Consider the following 18,790-nt stretch of genomic DNA (forward strand, 5'->3'; position numbering starts at 1 on the left):
CAAGGGATGCATAGCCAAATTTTGCAAAGTAATGTATAAATAATTTGTTTTCTATCAGTTTTATTGCCCCATAGGCTGTGGCAGTGCTCTGTCAGATGACAAATTATGATTTGTTACAGCATAGAGTTTTGGTTCTGGGTGTCTGGCTGTGTTGTGGTGGTGAGGCAGGGGTGAGAGGTGTTTTGGTTCTGGGTGTTTGGCTGTGTTGTGGTGGTGAGGCAGGGGTGAGAGGTGTTTTGGTTCTGGGTGTCTGGCTGTGTTGTGGTGGTGAGGCAGGGGTGAGAGGTGGTTTGGTTCTGGGTGTCTGGCTGTGTTGTGATGGTGAGGCAGGGGTGAGAGGTGTTTTGGTTCTGGGTGTCTGGTGGTGTTGTGGTGGTGAGGCAGGGGTGAGAGGTGTTTTGGTTCTGGGTGTCTGGCTGTGTTGTGGTGGTGAGGCAGGGGTGAGAGGTGTTTTGGTTCTGGGTGTCTGGCTGTGTTGTGGTGGTGAGGCCGGGGTGAGAGGTGGTTTGGTTCTGGGTGTCTGGCTGTGTTGTGGTGGTGAGGCAGGGGTGAGAGGTGTTTTGGTTCTGGGTGTCTGGCTGTGTTGTGGTGGTGAGGCAGGGGTGAGAGGTGTTTTGGTTCTGGGTATCTGGCTGTGTTGTGGTGGTGAGGCAGGGGTGAGAGGTGTTTTGGTTCTGGGTGTCTGGCTGTGTTGTGGTGGTGAGGCAGGGGTGAGAGGTGTTTTGGTTCTGGGTATCTGGCTGTGTTGTGGTGGTGAGGCAGGGGTGAGAGGTGTTTTGGTTCTGGGTGTCTGGCTGTCTGGTTGTGTTCTAGTGGTGAGTAGTGAGTGCTTGACATCTTTCTTGAATTGAGGGCAACCTGAGAGCTTCCTGTAGTTTGATGGCACATGTGCTTCGACAGATTAATGGGCATTGCTATTGCTTAATGGGGAAGATGAATAATGAATAAGCCAATTAACTTTTTGTAGATTTTAAGATTCCCCCCTGAGAAGAAACATTACTATTGAACATTCCAAATAGCAATACATTCTATTATGTAAATCAGCCAAGTTCACTTTTGAATATACTTTGTATGAAAGCATGAGAGGTGTATAGTTAAATTATGAAGCTGACCTGAGTAGGATGAGAGTACTTTATGGACTCAAGAAATAGGCAGGTTTTTTTTCCTGTATACCTTGGGTTCAGCCCCTTGCTCAGTTTAACCAAAGCCATTAAAGTAAGATCCATTGGTCTTCTGCTGCAGAGCATTCATCATTCCACAGAGGTATAGAAATAATAGCATTGTGGCATGGCAGCAAATAATATGTTTTATTGATCAGAAAATGGTGGTCAGTGATGTTCAGTGATGCCCAATTCAGCTGTTATTTCTCAGGCATTTGGAGCAGGAATGCATTTTTGCATGAGAATTGGAGGCTTTCTTCAAAGGGTCGATTCTGTGATCCATGTGATCCCAGCACCAGTCTCTTGGGAATGCCATTTATCTGGTGTTAAAACTGGTTAACATTTAAAATATAACATCTTTCAGGCCCCGTAATTGCATTTTTATTCAATGTTAGATCCCATTATCAGGGGTCTGACAGATTGAAATTGGAATGTATCCTGCTGTGGCCCACAGAAGCATTATTGACTAACAGATATAGCCTTGCCATGGGGTTGGGGAAAAGAGATTTGCCTTGGTGTCAGTTTTCATTCAGCGTAACAGAGTTTGTTTTTAAACAAAAACAATGCATGCGCGAAAGGACTATGCCAGTGCCTAGTAATATTTGTTTCCATGTGAAGATGCTGAATCCAGTCAAACAAACAAACAAAAAAACTTAGCCGTCAGCTTTCATCTCTAGGATCAATCTCTCTCTCTCTCTCTCTCTCTGTCTGTCTCTCGCTCTAACATTATCTCACTGCCTTCTCTCCCTGTCTCTCTCTCCGAGCTTATTTAGGTGCAGTCTGTGTTATCCTCATTCTGAGTCAATGATGATGTCATCACGGGCCAATCAGAACACAGACTGCTTTTGATGAGAGCCGTATTGGAAGACTGCGTGCTGCGTGTATGAGTTTGGGGGGGGCGCTGAAAGACACAAAGGATTCCCGAATGTCACAGTGTTATTGCAGTCCCCCCATTTCTAAAGACCCCTGAAATTTCTCCCTGCACTGCAGATACTATGTTCCATATCACAAAGCAGGCTGGAGGGTGCTCAGCAATGACTCATAGCGAGGGCATTTTTTTCTCTTTTTTTTGAGGAGGTACAGAGCAGAGGTTCGCCATCTAGCTTGCTGGGTACAGCTGCTGCAAACTGTCCCTCAGGTACAGCCTCCTTGATGAAAAGTCAACTGCACTAACCATTGCAGGTCCTGCAACATGGACGAAAAATATTTTTGAAACAGCAAAAATAAAACCACCTATTACCACCATGTTCCGAGGAATTCCATTGTAGACACAAACTGACCTTGTCTGTCTGTGGAATGATGTTGCCTGAGACTGATACAGTGCAGTATAATACAGCCACCCCCCCCACCACCCCCCCAAAAAACTCACCTTTTGGTGTCTTGGGGCCATTTCCATAATGTAAATTAGATCCATAACCAAAACCGAATGCAAATGCTGGATGTTCAAAGAGAGTGAATGGAAAATACCTCAAGGGTAATCTAGACTGGTAGGTTGGACAGACAGCCTTTGTGGAATGCTGGAGCAAAAAGGCATTTCCCTTCTGTAAGAACTCGGGCATTTGAGGGTTTCCCTCTCATTTCTGAGCCTGTGGGCTGTTTCGTGGCAAAGCTCTGAGGCATTGATGGCTTTGGAGCACAGAAGATGATTATTTCAGCCCTGGCTGCAGATGCATTTCAGGACCTAGATCATTCTGTAGCAGAGCCACAAAACTTCACTTTCTGGAACAAAAGATATCTCAAGAACTCATAAAAACCAAATCTATGGAGCATTATAATAACTTCAGTCCCAACGCGGGGTTGAACATGTCCAATTTCCACCTTAATTTAGAATGTCCGATTATCTGAAAAGTGCGGGATCCTAAATTTGCCTTTAGGATCTTGTGTCACGCTGTGAGTAAAAGTCCAAGGGTTTTCCATGTTGTATCTTTGGACAGCGCTGGCTGCCTGCTGTAAGATGGGGTCATGTACGGTTAGCCAAGGCCCATGTGACACAGCACTGAGGAAACGGTGACTCCGGGCCTCCCCAAGGTGTGTGACATCCTGCCGCACTAATGTGCTTCCAGTTGGGTTTTGAGTACCAGAGAGAGGAAAGTGTGAGTAAATTCTTTTGACAGAGAGAGAGAGGGAGTGAAATACAGAGAGCAGGAGAGAGAGAGAGAGAGAGAGAGAGAGAGAAGGAGAGGGAGTGGGGGGAGAGAGAGAGAGAGAGAGAGAGAGAGAGAGAGAGAGAGAGAGAGAGAGAGGGAGAGGGAGAGAGAGGGAGAGAGAGAGCTGAATGGAAGCTGGCTGTGACCTGCATGGCAGAAACACAGTTCCTTCACAGTGGAACTATATTTAGCTCCTGGCTTGTCAAGCTGCCCATAGCACTCGCTGGCAGAAAAAAAATGAGAGAGGAAAATAAGAAAAAAAAATTCAACCCTGCTGTGTATCTTTTCATGGCTGACTTTTACCCCTTCCTTTAACGAACCAGTACGCTGTTACCTCTCTGTACTTTTTTCATTTATCGATTGTATAGCTATCAACAATTATATGGTAATAAGGGGGCTCCATAATCTTCTCCAGAGATTTTTGGCTAGTGAAGTAACCATGACTCCTTCATAGTTATGTCAGTAATACTGCTGTATTAGTTACCGTATATCTGCATTAGACATTAATGGTGCATGTGTGGCATAGTCCCAGGGCGGGTTTAGCCTTGTAAAGTTTGCCATGGCTAACACTCTGAGGAGTAGTGCTGAAGATTGCAAGGAAAGGATACTTTGCACCTTTGCCCCTCCCCAGCTCAGGTCTATAAAGCAGCCTCTGCTGATCTCTGTACCCATCCTCAGCGGAGCCAGGGCACACACACTGCGGCATTACCTCACCCCCCCCCCCCCCACCCGCCCCCCATCCCAAAACCAGGGCAGAGGAACTAGGTCCCATCCCTGACAGGCCCTGTTCCCGAAAATCCTACCCCATCAATAAACGGACGGGCCCGCTGCATTCACCCCAAATGGTTTTCGATTCCTTCCCTTGTGAGTGAGTGCTAGAAATATGCGGGAGGCACAAGACCAGAATACTGAGTGCATTCTTATTACTGCAGAACAGCAGCATCCATTCAGGACTCAGGACGACAGAATCAGAAATTCATTCATACAAAAAGAGCCAGGCTTTTTCGGCACAAGGGGTCAAATCACTTTAACGAGTGCTACAGCCATTACGAGGGACAATTACAGTATGCAAATGCACCTGAATAAAAAAAAAAATATATATATATATAGATTTTTTTTTTTAAATGACTGTGCTGTGTCCTGCCAGTCTGAGCGTTTTGTCTGAGACACCGAGCCATTCCTCTCCAGGCGGCAGCCTCTGCACCGAGGCACCTGGGACCTGGAGTCCACGGCCGGTTACTAGGAGGGCGAGAGGAACGGGAGCGAGCGAGCGAGCGAGGGACGGCAGCAGCGGGGAACCTCCGAAGCCGCGCGCGTGTTCTTGACAGAAGCCTTTCAAGCTCCGAAACCCCTCGACCACGCGCTGGCAGGTAAGAGAGGAGTCAGAGCGAGCAGTGAGTCAGAGAGTGACATATCCCGCTCCCCGCGTGGGTGATGTCACAGCAAGCCTCCAGAAACAGCGCGGCTGGGTTCTGCAGGAAACGCCACACTTAAAGGAACCAGGAGGGTGAACGCTGCTTATCAGTCTGAAAGGAGGCAATTTCGAAGAAAAGAAAAGCAGGACAGATATCGGAATATATTGAGCACTAGTGTCAATATGTGAATATATGTCACTAGCTTATAAAAGGAGGCTCCTGTTTTTACTCATAGGGCACCAAATGCTTTTCCTAATTTCCATTTTACTTGGTTTTTGAGCTGCCCACAATGATAAATGGATATTAGGCCTTCTCGTTGTGTTGGTCCGATGGTCCCACAGTCCTGGTATTAAAATGAACAAATATGCTGAATCTACCCCATCATATAAGGCCTACATTATGCAGAACACCTCAGACAGGAATTACATTATTGTTAGCTATACTGGTCAGAAGGCTATTTACAAACTAGCACAGTTTTCTTACATAATAAAAGGGAGATATGCTATCATCAACATAAGAGAGATGTCACCATCTTTTCTTCCCATTCTGAACATCCATTAAACTGTGTCTGTCCAGTCTGTCCTGCCACAGCACTGTCCATGTCCTTTATCAATTTTGGACACATCAGACCAGCACAGAATTTTCGAATGCGCAAACTGCCAGCCACTTCCTCTTCCTCTCTGCAGCCCACGGAGTAGAGGACTGTACCACCCGAGGCACGCAGAGGAGTCTAACGGAGGAGTCTCCATTGCGCGATAAAGCGGGGGATACCCTCCTGACCGAAACCCTCTCACCCTGAGCACCGAGGCCAACTGCGGATCTCTCTGCAAGACTCTGGATCACAGCTGCCACTGGCACAGTCAACATTATTACACTCAGAGCAGGTTTGCCTCAGCTGGATATGGTAAACAGACGCTCCATTATGAAGCTATTTATGTACTATACAGGATCTCCACCCAAAGTCTCTAACACAATGTAAGGGGGGGGGGTATAAATTCAAAATAGGTAAGGTACTTTGTTATATTCAACCCATTGCAAAGCTCCCCCTCTATAACTAGGCTCCTCCTAAGATAAGATTTCTTCCCCTGAAGAGATGAAGAGATTTCTTCCCGCTGGGGAGTTTTTTTTTTTTTGGGGGGGGGTGGGGGGGGGGGGGGGGTTTCTGTTCAGGCTCAGTCTTTTCTATTTCCCCTTTTCTTTAAAGTATATTTGTGATAAAGTATGTGTAAATTATACAAACAAAATGTAATTGAACGCAACTGAAGAGACACGACAGTGAATAAGCATGACAACTAGGTTAAGATAACACACTGTAGATTTGAAAAAGTGCCTTTTTTCAAAGACGTGGAGCCAATTTTACTCTTCTTCATGCCTTGGCCCTGCTTTCAGCTTTCATGTGGACCTCTATGGATCACCAGCTTGTATGTAGGAGTTGAAACAATTTCTGAATAATTCTCAACAAGACACTATATTAATCCAAGAAAAAGTGTTATTTTGGATTCAACTACTTAGCCTACAATGGTTTGATTGTAGATAAATGTGTTAAATTGAATTGAGCATTACTTTTTGAGAGACTGATCATATACCTTTGCACATGTATTACAGTACTGCATAAATCCAGTTTTGAAGACACCCAGCACTGATGCTTGACTCAAAACATGAATATGGCTTTATGTAGGATGAAGCACCATTATGCACAAGCTGGTATGAGACTTCAGGTACACTCAGGTGGAATATGCTCTGCAGCAGTTCAAAACAATCTCCCAAACATACACACAAAATAGCACACTCAGGCCCTGAATTATGGTTCGATATGATAACAAAAAGCCACAGGGCACCTATGGGAGAATTCACTTCTGCACATCCACATATGCGTTTACGGGCCCTGAGTGAAATGTATACTCAGACATGTTCCCTCATGGCCCGAGAACAATGTTCGGTCAATGCATTAATATTGAAATTACACGAAAGGTGAAAAAAGGTATTAATTTGAATGCATGTTGCACTATATTCATCATCATCCTGGAAGTGCATGCCTAGTGATCCACATAATTAGACTGGAAGCAGTTGATGAGTCCTTGCTGTTCTGTGTTGAACTATTACATGAAACAGGTGATAAAGAAAGACCACAGTTTTCGGTTTGGCTGCTGTTGTGTGGAGTCACCGTGGACTTCGAGAATGTGGACTGCAATTAACCGTTTAATATACTCATCACGTTTCATCATATTTCCTGATGGATTTTGCCGTCTAAAACAGTTCATTGTGCAAGGCGTTGGCTTTACACGCGTTTTGATGGCCGTAGTGGGTTTCAAATTTACACTCAACAAAATGCAGAATGATACCATGTCGCAAAATTTTTATCTAGATCTGTGCAGTCGTGTGTCTACACAGGTTCCGTTTCTGTCGTGCAAAGGCTTGGTTCAAGCTTTATATTTCTAGTAGCTCTCGCAGGCTGCAGTAGGATTACATCGTGTATTTCACGTTTGTTCACGACTGTTGATTATGGGTAAGTGAATACTTGGTGACAGAACTTTTTCAGTTTGTTAATTTGGTAATATTTTTTTAACTAATATAAATAGCCTACGTGAGAAAGTGCTGAAGCTAGGGAAAAAGATTACTTCAAATCAAATCTAAAATATGTACGCTTTAAAGATTTAGCATGATCTTAAATGGCAACGTAGCCTACATAATAATCAATCTCAAACTGTATTCATTTATTTGCTTGGTTAACAAGCGTGCCAACTTTATGAAGAACCGGCTATGTAATAATAATAATAATAATAATAATAATAATAATAATAAATAATCCATATTCAACCATTGGGAATTCCCGTGTCGTCTTGTTATTCACGTCCAAAAATTTCAATTATCTGATTTAGTAAAATCAGATAATCAAAAAGATATCACACAGTTTAAACTTTAAGTGATATGAACACCACATGAACACCGGAAGCTTCTAAGTACAAGTGTAATAAAGGCTTGCTTACAACTTCCATTTATAAAATAGGTGCATTTTCATCGACAAGACCACTAAATAATCTGATCTTTTAAAGCTCTGTGGATTCATTTATTTTTTATTAACAAGCCCTTTTTTGAAAGTACGGCGAACGAAGACATCAGAAAAGCCAAATACGCTGAGCAATGGTTGGTTAAAAACTACCTCCAACACTTCGAGCTAACAAACCGCTGCTCAGTGCATTCACTTCTACATCATTCAATAGGCTACGTCTTTCTGTGGTGTATATTGTACCCCGCCCCCTCCGCAAAATAAGAGCGAAAATAAGTTTGCCTTTTTCCCAGGTTCCAGTTTTACTTTTTTTTCTGCCAGGACAATACAAAAACGAAAATGCTATTTTATGCTGCTTATAAAATATCTGGTTTTCTCTTGTTCTCCACTAGGCTACTGCAAGAGGGAACTAGGGACACACCCCCAGTAATATGGTAAATGGTAAATGGACTGCACTTATATAGCGCTTTTATCCAAAGCGCTTTACAATTGATGCCTCTCATTCGCCAGAGCAGTTAGGGGTTAGGTGTCTTGCTCAAGGACACTTCGACACGCCCAGGGTGGGGTTTGAACCGGCAACCCTCCGACTGCCAGACAATCGGTCTTACCTCCTGAGCTATGTCGCCCCCGACATATAAAGATGAAATATAAATCACAGCATGTATACCATTTTAGAGCATATTTCGGTGTATAAACAGGTCATCATGCCGCGCGGCAAGCCGAAAAATAGAACAAAAGCGAAAAACTACGCTTCAGTTCGCTGGTGTGGCACAAGTTTCGCACCTGGTGTACAGGACGTCGCCCGCTGCCGTTGTAACAACAGTACTTCAACTACGGACGTAGTACGCGCGTCGTGCGCTCGCGGCCGCTACGCGTGCGGTGGGTGACCGGCTTTATTGTTTTTCAGCGTGAGAGTTGGGATTATCAACTACCCTACTCGCAACTCTTGTACTATTAAGTCAGGCGGGCTCGATTCAGGCTCACAGGAGAAAAGACCCCTTGTTTGAGGTTTGTTTTTCCATTCCGCGCTGCGTGTTTAAATAGTAGGTGCGGGCATTTGAGGAAGTGTTGCACAACGGACACAATATAGTATTTGCAAATATGAGAAATACCTGCCTATTTCGTATGCCAGCCAATAAGAACTATTAAATATGAAAAAGTCTCAGGGCTACTGTACGCTTGTATTTTTCTTTCCGCCGCCAACTCTTCGTAGTCCTTTCAGCGCCTTGTGCGGATTTTACGCACTTGGCGGTACTCAAGGAGCGAGCAGGTAGAGCGTGTGGTCATAGTAAGCCGCTGCTCTACGACATACTTTACAGAGTTCGAGATCGTTTAAAACATCAAAAGCTCTTAATATGTTCAAAAATACAAAACTATCATCACCACCACCGAAGATGCTTTGCTTACAGTAAAATAAACGAACGTTAATAAACGTTCGCATTTTTGTAGTTTGCAAACAATGTGGGAGTTCCCTGGTCATTTATTACTTCAGCAATTTCAGGTAATACGAGCCAATAGGAACACAGGACGGCGCTAGAACACGCTCACTCAGAAAAGAGGCGGGTCGATACACCAAAGCATACCGTCTGACGAAGTGACGGCAATCTTATCTGTTTGGGCTGCAACCGCCTTGCAACAGGGAACTGGAGGTTGAATTGAAATCGCTGGCTCGCAGAAGAGGCAGGTGGTACTACGCAGACCCACCTCCGCTTGGCAGTCTGAACGCTCCTTGGTCTTGGTGGAACTTCATTTTATTTGCCGATCAGATCTTAAAATTAGTTAAATAAATACATGTCTGTAATACTTCTGTTGTAGTATATGCCCCGAGATGGAAAACGCGCACACTAAATCGGCATCAGAAGTTTTGGAAAACTTCGGTGTGAACGAAAACACTGGACTGACACTTGAACAAGTAAAAAACAATTTGGAAAAATATGGACCAAACGGTAAGATGGGAATTGATACTAATTTGTGTTTTATTCCTGTATTGCAGGCTACCTGTGGTTATATATGTTATCACAGTAACACTACAGAACCATATGGATGCATTTTCATGTTGGCATCATTTAAAATGTTTGCAACAGCTGCAATGGTATTGTGGCGGATAGAAGTTGTGTAGCCCCCCTTTTAGGCATGCTGGAGACTGAACCATGGGGACAGACCTATTTTCCGTATTCCATCTGTGGCTGTTTGCTGATAACAGTAGCTAGCCACTACATTTTGAGCATGTGTTGTTTTTGCAGTGCTTATTTTGTATGAAGAATTTTTGTTTATTGTAAAATGAAAAGCGCTATAAAAATAAAAAACTATTATTTATTACCCTATGAAAACAACTGATTGTTTTACAGAACAACGTAGGCAAACGAACAGCAGCTCTTGTAGGACATGAGATACCACAAGGAAGAATGCTCACTTACCATGGGTATTGTACGCGTTTGCACTTACGTTTGCGTCTAATATTTGCAGTAATTGAACAGCTGTCCAGATTAGGCTAAATCATAGACAGGAATCAATCATTTTACCCAGGGTGTCATATACCGTCATCCGAGTATATCCCCACTGGTGTCCCCTGAACAAACGAAACCGCGTAAAGTTAATTCCCCTTCTTTGCATTTCAGCTTTTTATCATTGCTTACCTTGAACATTTCCCGGTATTGTATGCAGTGTTTTAAATGAGTGAAGTCACTTAGCCTATTTTTAACATTCACGATCTCACTGCAATGTCACAGCCTGTTGACATACTTTATCTCCGAATCGACTACGCAAAATAAAAAGGTTGGTAAGAATAATTGTCATATATTTCAGGGTACATATAGTCGGCGCTTCGATTATGTAAACTGCAGTGTAAGATTTCCCAAAGTTACAGTCTTCTTGCGCCTTGATCGAATCTTTTCAGTTACACATGTTGCCATTTTTAAGCCATGCATGTAATATGCTGCCGGTAGACAGGAAAGGCGTCCAATTCATCAAAGAATGGGAACAATATAGCATCCGCTTGAAGAAGCAACGATAGCTGTACTTCAAGATACGATGTATGTATTGAAGGGAAGTATCACATGTATGCGGCTAGTTTTAATTGGGTTTCTTGAAGCTACAACATCTGAAGGGTATATTTCATCAATACCTCTGCAAGCTGGTAAAGCGATATAAATACCTGCAGTCGTGGAATGTAGCCTACAAACATTAACACCATAATAGTACACACAATAATTAAATGCATCGATCAAGTGTTTCCGCAGTGTGACATTCACACCCTATGAATCGTTTCATATCTGACAGTAGCTTTGTCATGTAGAATCTTAGACATTGGCCTGTAAAACAGAAATGCCTTTGCAAGCCATAATGAGCGAATGTAGTACTCTGCGGAGGGAACCACTAGACATGAAAACCTGAATTACCTGTTCTTCACATCTGCAAGAAGGGATCGATTTAGAGGCTGTGGCACAAGAGTCGTGCTCAAATTAAAGCGCAAAACAAAACAGGTGTAACCGTTGGCATTCCTAATTGTTTAGCATATTTTGGCTAAATTCAGTGTCTATATCATGTTTTTATTCTGTGGCGGCAGTGCAGACAAACTAATATATAAATTTTGTCTAGTGTACTTGTAAGCTTATTACGGATCTGTTGCGCTCATGCAAGATACAGTAGTCATTTATGGACTTCGATTTCTGCACTGTTAACATGACTTCTGAATACTGCACAGCAAGTAGTCCAGTAGAGCTGTGAGTTTTTCAAGTGTGGGAGTGCAACCCGCCTCGGAGAAAGACGTGTACATTCAGGCGATCTGGCCAATAAGTGTTAGATTTTTCTCGATAAACCCGTCACTGCATTGAAATTCAGAAGCTAGAATCCGGTTCTTCGCTGTCATGGTGTTAACAAACGTGCCTTTGCTCCAGTAATCTCTAGATGAGCCCAGATCAACATTTATATTCTTGGATTGGTGTCACCTGTTCGCCAACTGTGCTTGCGTATGACGCCAGTCGAGGATAGTATTGGCGCTTTAACTGTTAGCGCTTGCTTTCACAGAACGACAAGGGACAGGGCAGAGTAATCTGTGTACCTTTGAAAACCAGCGTGTTTTTAGGATTTAAGACTGATTCTGTGTGACAAAATTTTCTCTGTTTTATGTTAGGGAGGTTCATTAAATCTCCTTTCAAATACAGTGATTGATGAAGAATATGCTGAATTTGTGGCCATTTGACTTCCCTACTGCTAGTACTACCATCATCTTTATTTGCCTTGGCATGTGCATCGCATTATTTTACAGTTTAACGGTAGATTCTTACAGTTAAACAACAGCTCTTTGAAACGAAACAGAGTCCCCTGGGCCTGCGATGACTTCATGGAAAAAAGATTCTTGCTACAGATAACGTCTCTCGTTTTTAGCTGTAAACTTCCTGCCTGTTTGACAATCAGCCAGATGCCCTAGGGAATACCCTTCCCTTTTTTGCTGTATTAAATTTGCCTACATAACTCTCACTTGTACATTCAAAATTGGTTTGACAAACTGTAACATTCTTTTGGTTTGCTAGTTTGCCATTGTGTGGTGTGTGTGTGTGTGCATTTGTGCATGCATGTGTGTGTTTGTGTTACGTATTTTACTTGTTTGTCTCTTTCACTCAAAAACTCATATTCTTTTTTGCAACTTGTGCCTGTCATTGTGTGCTGCCTAAGGTGTTGGTGGAGAGTGTTCACATTGCAATCCCATAGTCAGTACTTTTTTCCCCTGACATGGCAATATGTCCCCGTTAGTTAATATGTAGTAAATTGTTCAGTATTACAATTTCTTCAATGTGCTTGTTCAGGTTTTTGTGTGTGTCTGGAGCACCAGAGTGGAGTTTTAAAAGTGCAAAGGCGAAATACCCTCTTTCATAGGAAGGATCACCTCCACTGTTGGATGTCCCAGCATTCCTTGGGAAGATAAACTGCCTGCCAAGGTTCAGACATAGACATAACATTCCAGTATCAGAATGTGAGTCTTTTACATGGTCTGGCTCCTCTAAACCTGCACCACGTGTTGCTGGGAAAGGAGGGGACTGGAGGAAGCTGGAATAAAAGGGGTCTTTTATGAGTGGGGCTTTTTGCTGTGAATCTGCTGCACAGAAGGCCATTGGTCAGAGATTGAGTGTTGGACGGTCTGAGGTGCTGGCAGACTCAGTCTCAGTTGAGCCACCTGTGACACACAGCGGCCATCTTGGCTCTAACAGCAGTGATGGCACTGTACTGAAGCCCACGCCTCCACTCTCTCGGATGCAGCTCAGGTTGTCTGGGATCCACCACGGACCATTAAGCTGGCAGGTCCATCCTGGGGCTGCTAGGGACAGTAGGCCTTTAGATTCCGTATTTGAACTCAAAATTACAAACACAAAAATACAATAAGAATTTGAAGTGCATGAAAGTATACACAGTGGCACTAGTCCACATGATGTATGCTGTAACACAGATAATGTAATAAAGAGGTCAAAATGAAAACTCACAGGTCAAATTAATATGCTTGCCCACAGTCTGCTGACATTTCTCTGCTTGTGGGATCAAGCAAGCAGTCCTCCACACAAGGGATTTCAGAGGGCTCTGTGACATTGACATTTCCTGGTCTTTGTAGGGTTGACTGTGGAAAAAGTCCCATGTACTCCATATCCTGTTTTCTTTTCCTGAATTGAGTTGAAAAGGTACAGAATTGTTTTGGGCCTAAAATGAGGTCGTCGGTCAGGAAATGACACAAATGTGGCATTGAGTGTAGCTGAGGTGAAGAGGTATTGTTTCACCAAGTTTCAGGTTCGTAAGGGCTGAATTTAGTCTTTCAGTGTTGGTTTAACATCTGCTGTGACAAACGTCAGAGTGTTATGGTAACCATAGTGAGGCAAGAAAAGCGTGGGGTTAAACTGTCTGAGCTGGCCAAGAGAGGGATGTCTGAGTGATGAGAGAGAACCATAAGAGTAATAATAAATTAGTGAATTTGTATTCTGATAGGCAAATATAAAGTGTAGTTGGGGATTTTAAAAAAGTAGTCCTGCCTAACAATGCAAATGTCATTTTGTCATGTGTAAACACGTTTTGTGCTTGCAGTTTTCTGTTATAAGTAATTCAGCACAGGAGCTGCCATTTCAGGAACCCTCTTTGAAGTTTCTTTTTGTTTCTGCTCTCAGCCGTGGGAAACCATTGAAGCCCAAAAGTTTTTTCGAGTGACTTTTTGGCGAGAGAAAGGGGAAGATGTCTGACTCCGTCTGGAGTGTGTCTCATTTGCCCTGGGCCCGTTACTCTGGGTCTTTCTGTCTTCACACCACCTCTTTTACGCTTGCATTTAGGGAAGTAGGAGGGGTTGCATGTTTTTTTTTTTTTTTTCACTTGCCGTTGCTGTAGTACTCTTGAGATGAGCCTGGACAGGAAGTGGAAGGCTTCTCATTCGCAGCTGCATTCAGAGTCGCTGCTATATAAAGAATGTTTGTGCTCCCCCTCTAGCGCGGAGTGACTGCGCGCGCCTCCATTGACGCCCCGTTAAATAAGGCCCTTTTGTGCGCCCCTTGTTTGCACAAGGCAAAGCGGCGGCCATTGGTGGCGAGGCTGATGTAAGTGCTCGGGAACCTGCGATGGGCCAAACAGAAATCAGGTTTTGGGGGGGGGGGGATGGAAGAAAGTGCCCTCAGTCCTGCGGTCATGGATACGGTCTAGTTTCGGCGAGAGTGGCCGCGGTGAAATCTCACATAACGCGTGAAACACAAAGGCACATTGAGTCTGGGCCCTGTCTCCACCAGCCCGCTTTGTGACGGCGGAGCAGAACTGAAGTTTCCAGCGTAGTAAATTATTTCGGAACGGAAAGGCTGGGTGTAGGAAAGTTTCAGCTTGCAGCGGTGGGCTAGCGCAGGTCACTGAGTGGCGGCGGCAGCCGAATTTAATCCTGGAATGCTTCTGTTACTTTCTGAAGTCGAATGAAAATAATAAGTAGGTTGTACACATTGGCTCAGGTGTTACTGTAAAACATAAGCCCAAGTAACTGGAAATGAGAAGAGTATGAACATATCTGCATTCCTGATTTTATCACGCAGCAATAATTTAATTTATGCTGATATTAAAAGTTTTAGCCTGCTTGTTCATCATTCATTGGACCCCATCATATTATTAAGGGCTTTTAATATTTTCAGAAAGTAAGATCAATAAAGATATAATGTGATCCGACCGAGGATAATACAATTGTATATGAATGTGTCTGGATGTATTATTATGAAATACAGCAATTTCTATAGGTCCTGTAGATACTGCACACCACAGAAATAATAAGTACACATTCTTATGCTAACACAGTTGCAATGTTCACAGATTTATTTTTTAATGGATGAGCATAGAGTGAAATTATTTCTGTTGTGCCAGATCATGTGGCGCAATCGTTCAGTTTGCTTTCTGTGGTTTGGTTTAGAATTTCCCTCCAAAAGCAGCATCTGAACTTGACACATGTTGTGAAGTCTACATGTTGGTGTAGCCTCCGGTGTACGGCATGCTCTCGTTCTTGCATGCATTCAAGATGTCCTCCTCACACAAACACATACACGTCTTGATCTAACCATAATGGCTGAATTGGCATCGATGAGCTCTGTTGTGTAAGAGAGGAATAGAGTCATTGCTTTTAACAGGGACACTGGCAGAAATGGACAAGCTTCCACTGCACCTTGTAAATAAAATGGCGTATTTTATGGACATGTGAATGTAGTTCACAAGAAATAAATTACAGTAGCTGGTTCTAATGAAATTTAGTGGTAAAGACATTAGATAGACATGTAATTATATGGTTAAGTTGAATTCGTATTACCTCATGGATTGTGTATTGCAAACAGCAGGAATCTGTTAATCCTGGGGGGCTTTGTTTTGTAATAAAGAAAACAAATTATTTTGTGGTGTTTGTGGAATCATTGTTGCGTTTAGTTTTAGAATTCAGAACGTATTCATTAAATGAGTTGTTTGGTTCTTCACAGATTTCCATATTCAGTTGAAAAATAATATATTCAAAAGGTTAATTACACCCTGAGGATATAGATGTTGTTGGAAACTTCCTGATGTGTTTATGCCTGGAGCTGGCCCCTGAAATGCACTTGTGCCTGGCCTTTGAGAAGGATGAAAACTTTCTGGAGAGTAAGTGGAAATTTGCGAGACAATGCCAAGAGTGAGAGATAGGTGTGTCTTCCAATGAAGAGCAGGCAGGGGCTTATGGGACTAAACAAAACTAAAGCACCACTCCACCTGCAAGCCCGTGCACAATGTCACCTTTCACTCTACTGCTAATCTGTCCTGTCATTGCAATGTAATTGCTTATAACTGGGGAAGAATATTCCTCTGAGCAGTAGGTGCATGTATGATTACCTGTCTGCGTTGGGTCCTGATCCAAGATTGTCACATGTAGGCTGGATATAGCCTCCATGCTAAAAAGGGCTTTAAATGATAATTCAAAAACATGAAATGAAGCATTTTAAACTGAAGGCAGACTGAGGATAGAGAATGAGAGTACCATATTGAGACCTTTTTATTAATTACCTTCCAAATTCTCTCTTCTGTATTGTGTCCCCATTGCTCCAGGAGTCAAGTGTGCTCCCTCCTTAGCCAGACTTCAGTCCTTTTTCTGTCTGATCAATAATAGTAACAATTAGTTGCATTTATTTTGTTCCTTGTCAGAACTCAAGGACACTGTATGTGATTGAAATATCAGTCATCACCAAAAAACTCACAACACAGTAGGGATTAAAGAGTTTTACAGCATACTCACGAATCAGGCATTAGTCTACATCAGGTAAACAACAAAATGTCCTCCATTTCAAAACACGAGGACAGATCTCATACACATTCAGGTAAATCCACCATACACCCTAAAAGGCATACATTAGACATGGATCCGAACAGTGCATCCCTATTAAAACAAGGAAACCAGACAGGTGCATAAAACAGTTGTAGTGCAGCAGTTAATATTGTTAGTTAAGCAGTGGTGTGGAAAACCATTCTGGAATAATAGCATGATATGGAAAGTGGTCTGTGGAACATGTTTTTGAGTTTGCTCCCTGTATTGCTGTTCATAGTTGACATAATCATTGGGTGGCATTAAGTCTAACCACTTTTCCTCTTCCTTCATCACTTTTTAAGTTGCAAATTTGAGGAAGATGACACATTTCTAATCATTAAACTGCTTTTTCTTTCAGTTTCAGCTAGCTCTAAATTTGATTAAACAGATGGTGGAAAACCATGCTTTAGGAGGTTATTTTCGACCGTTGTGTTGGAATTGTTTGATAAGACATCATCTGGAGCTTACTCTGCTTCACAAATTAGTGTTAACAAAATTGGCTTAATGTGAATAAAGACATCTGTTTTATTTAAGCTAAACGCTAGGACAGCATAATTAGCGCTGCTACCATGCAGGGTGATAGTGCTGTATAATGATTTGGGAACTCGGCTAGTAACTCAGACGTTGTGGTGTGGGTGCAGTTCCCATCTGTGGCAATGGATTGCGTGTAGCAGTACAATCTGGGTAATCACTTTAGGTATCTTCACCTTCATCTGTGAAATACAGTAATGTACTGTAGGTCCGTTCCCTGAAATGCTAGTACTGTACTGTTAATTGAAAAGGGGAAGGCTGCTGGGGATGCAGACTGCTGGCTGCTTTCTTGCAAGTTGCATGCAAAAATACAACTTCCTCAGTAGAGCTTGTGGCTTTCTGATCTCGAATCTAGATTCAATAACGATATCTTGTTGTGACCTAAGGCATTTGTTAACGTAAGCCTCCAGTAATTAAATAAAAATCTCTTGAATGAAAACACTACAGAACAAGAGAACAGAAAATTGTTTATTTTTGCTCTGCTTCATTTTTTCTGCGTTTTGCCTTTTTAAAATTTCTAACGCTAGGACTACAGCATTGCAGAAATGTTTTGACATTCAAGACTTAATTGATCATCAGCGATTGCCGTTAGTCATTTTCAACTTGACTATTCTGCTTGATTATGCTTTGAGATATCTTAGATCCTGTGTTAATTTGTCACTTTGATTCTCACCTCCCACTTTAGAAAACGCCATGTCCTTCTGTTAAGATGTTGAGTCATCTTGAGTCAAGGACTGTGCATCTTTATTAACACTCATAAATTTGTCCCGTTTTCTCTTTGAATTAATTAAGCAGGCACTTCTCTCTGATTCCATGGTGTAGCGCACATCTAATTGTGCTGGTATGCTGGATAAGGAATTGAAACCTATAAAATGGTTTGTGTTTGTGTTTTTATCTGCTTCTCCTTGACCTTCCTTCAAACCGATGGAGTAATGGCCTTTTTTATGTTTATGACTCTAAATAACATTTATCTTTGTAGGTCCGTACAATTATTGTTGGCTCTTTACTTTTACTTCCTGGCAAAATGCTTCTGTTGTCAGGTGGTATTTATTTTTTGTCTGATGATGCTTGTTTCTGGCAAATAATTCAACCATTCTTTTATTTATTATTATCAAAACTGTCATATTAGCAAACATCTGCAGTTCACTTACTGCTAGTGCGCACAATGACTTATGGCCAGTGCAGCATAGAGAGCTTGTATGTCCCTTCAAAGCTACCTCATATAGTCTTGTTGGCTCTTCAGAGGCCAATATAAAAATATACACACAAGGCTTCACATGTTCCTTTATATCAAGGTCAGTTGTAAGCTAAAATTGTGAGGTTGTGCGTTGGTGAAGCACACTGTCAAACGGTAAGAATGCGTTCACAGGGCTTCCTTGTAACCAGGAATTACCTGAGGCTGGCCACTCCTTCGGGAAGTCAGACGAGGGCATGTTGGTGCATGGCAGGGCTGCTTTCACAGGCCCGACACCCTGTAAGCAGCTTTTATAACCACTTAAGAGGTTTGACATAGAAAGAAGTCACTAAACTTCTTTATTTATTGGTTTATGTGCGTGAAAGTAACCAACGGTGGTATGTTTGTAATGGGCCATGTGCATATCAGTGGCACGCACTATGTTCCTCCTCGAGACCTGTAAAGGTCACAAATTATTGCTCATTGTGCTCGCTGAGACCCACAGGCCTGTATCGATAAAGGCAGCGTTTCCTTTTGG

The 18,790-nt window shown here is 42.6% G+C and overlaps 1 protein-coding gene across 4 annotated transcripts in view; it reads left to right on the forward strand.

Moving 5' to 3' along the window:
* The first annotated feature begins 9,316 nt into the window (after nucleotides 1–9,316).
* Nucleotides 9,317–18,790, forward strand: part of atp2a3 (ATPase sarcoplasmic/endoplasmic reticulum Ca2+ transporting 3) — a 61,527-nt gene continuing 52,053 nt past the window's right edge. For 2 of the 4 annotated variants that reach the window (XR_004766888.1, XM_035433132.1), the window contains exon 1: nucleotides 9,317–9,675. Coding sequence is in view for 3 of the 4 variants with exons in the window: in XM_035433132.1 (XP_035289023.1) it covers nucleotides 9,558–9,675 (118 nt within the window). In the remaining variant the exon portion in view is untranslated. The remainder of the gene's footprint in view (nucleotides 9,676–18,790) is intronic. The other 2 variants (XM_035433135.1, XM_035433133.1) reach the window with 1 other exon arrangement.

This window comes from Anguilla anguilla, chromosome 9 (genome assembly GCF_013347855.1).
Source record: "Anguilla anguilla isolate fAngAng1 chromosome 9, fAngAng1.pri, whole genome shotgun sequence".
NCBI classification, from domain to species: domain Eukaryota; kingdom Metazoa; phylum Chordata; class Actinopteri; order Anguilliformes; family Anguillidae; genus Anguilla; species Anguilla anguilla.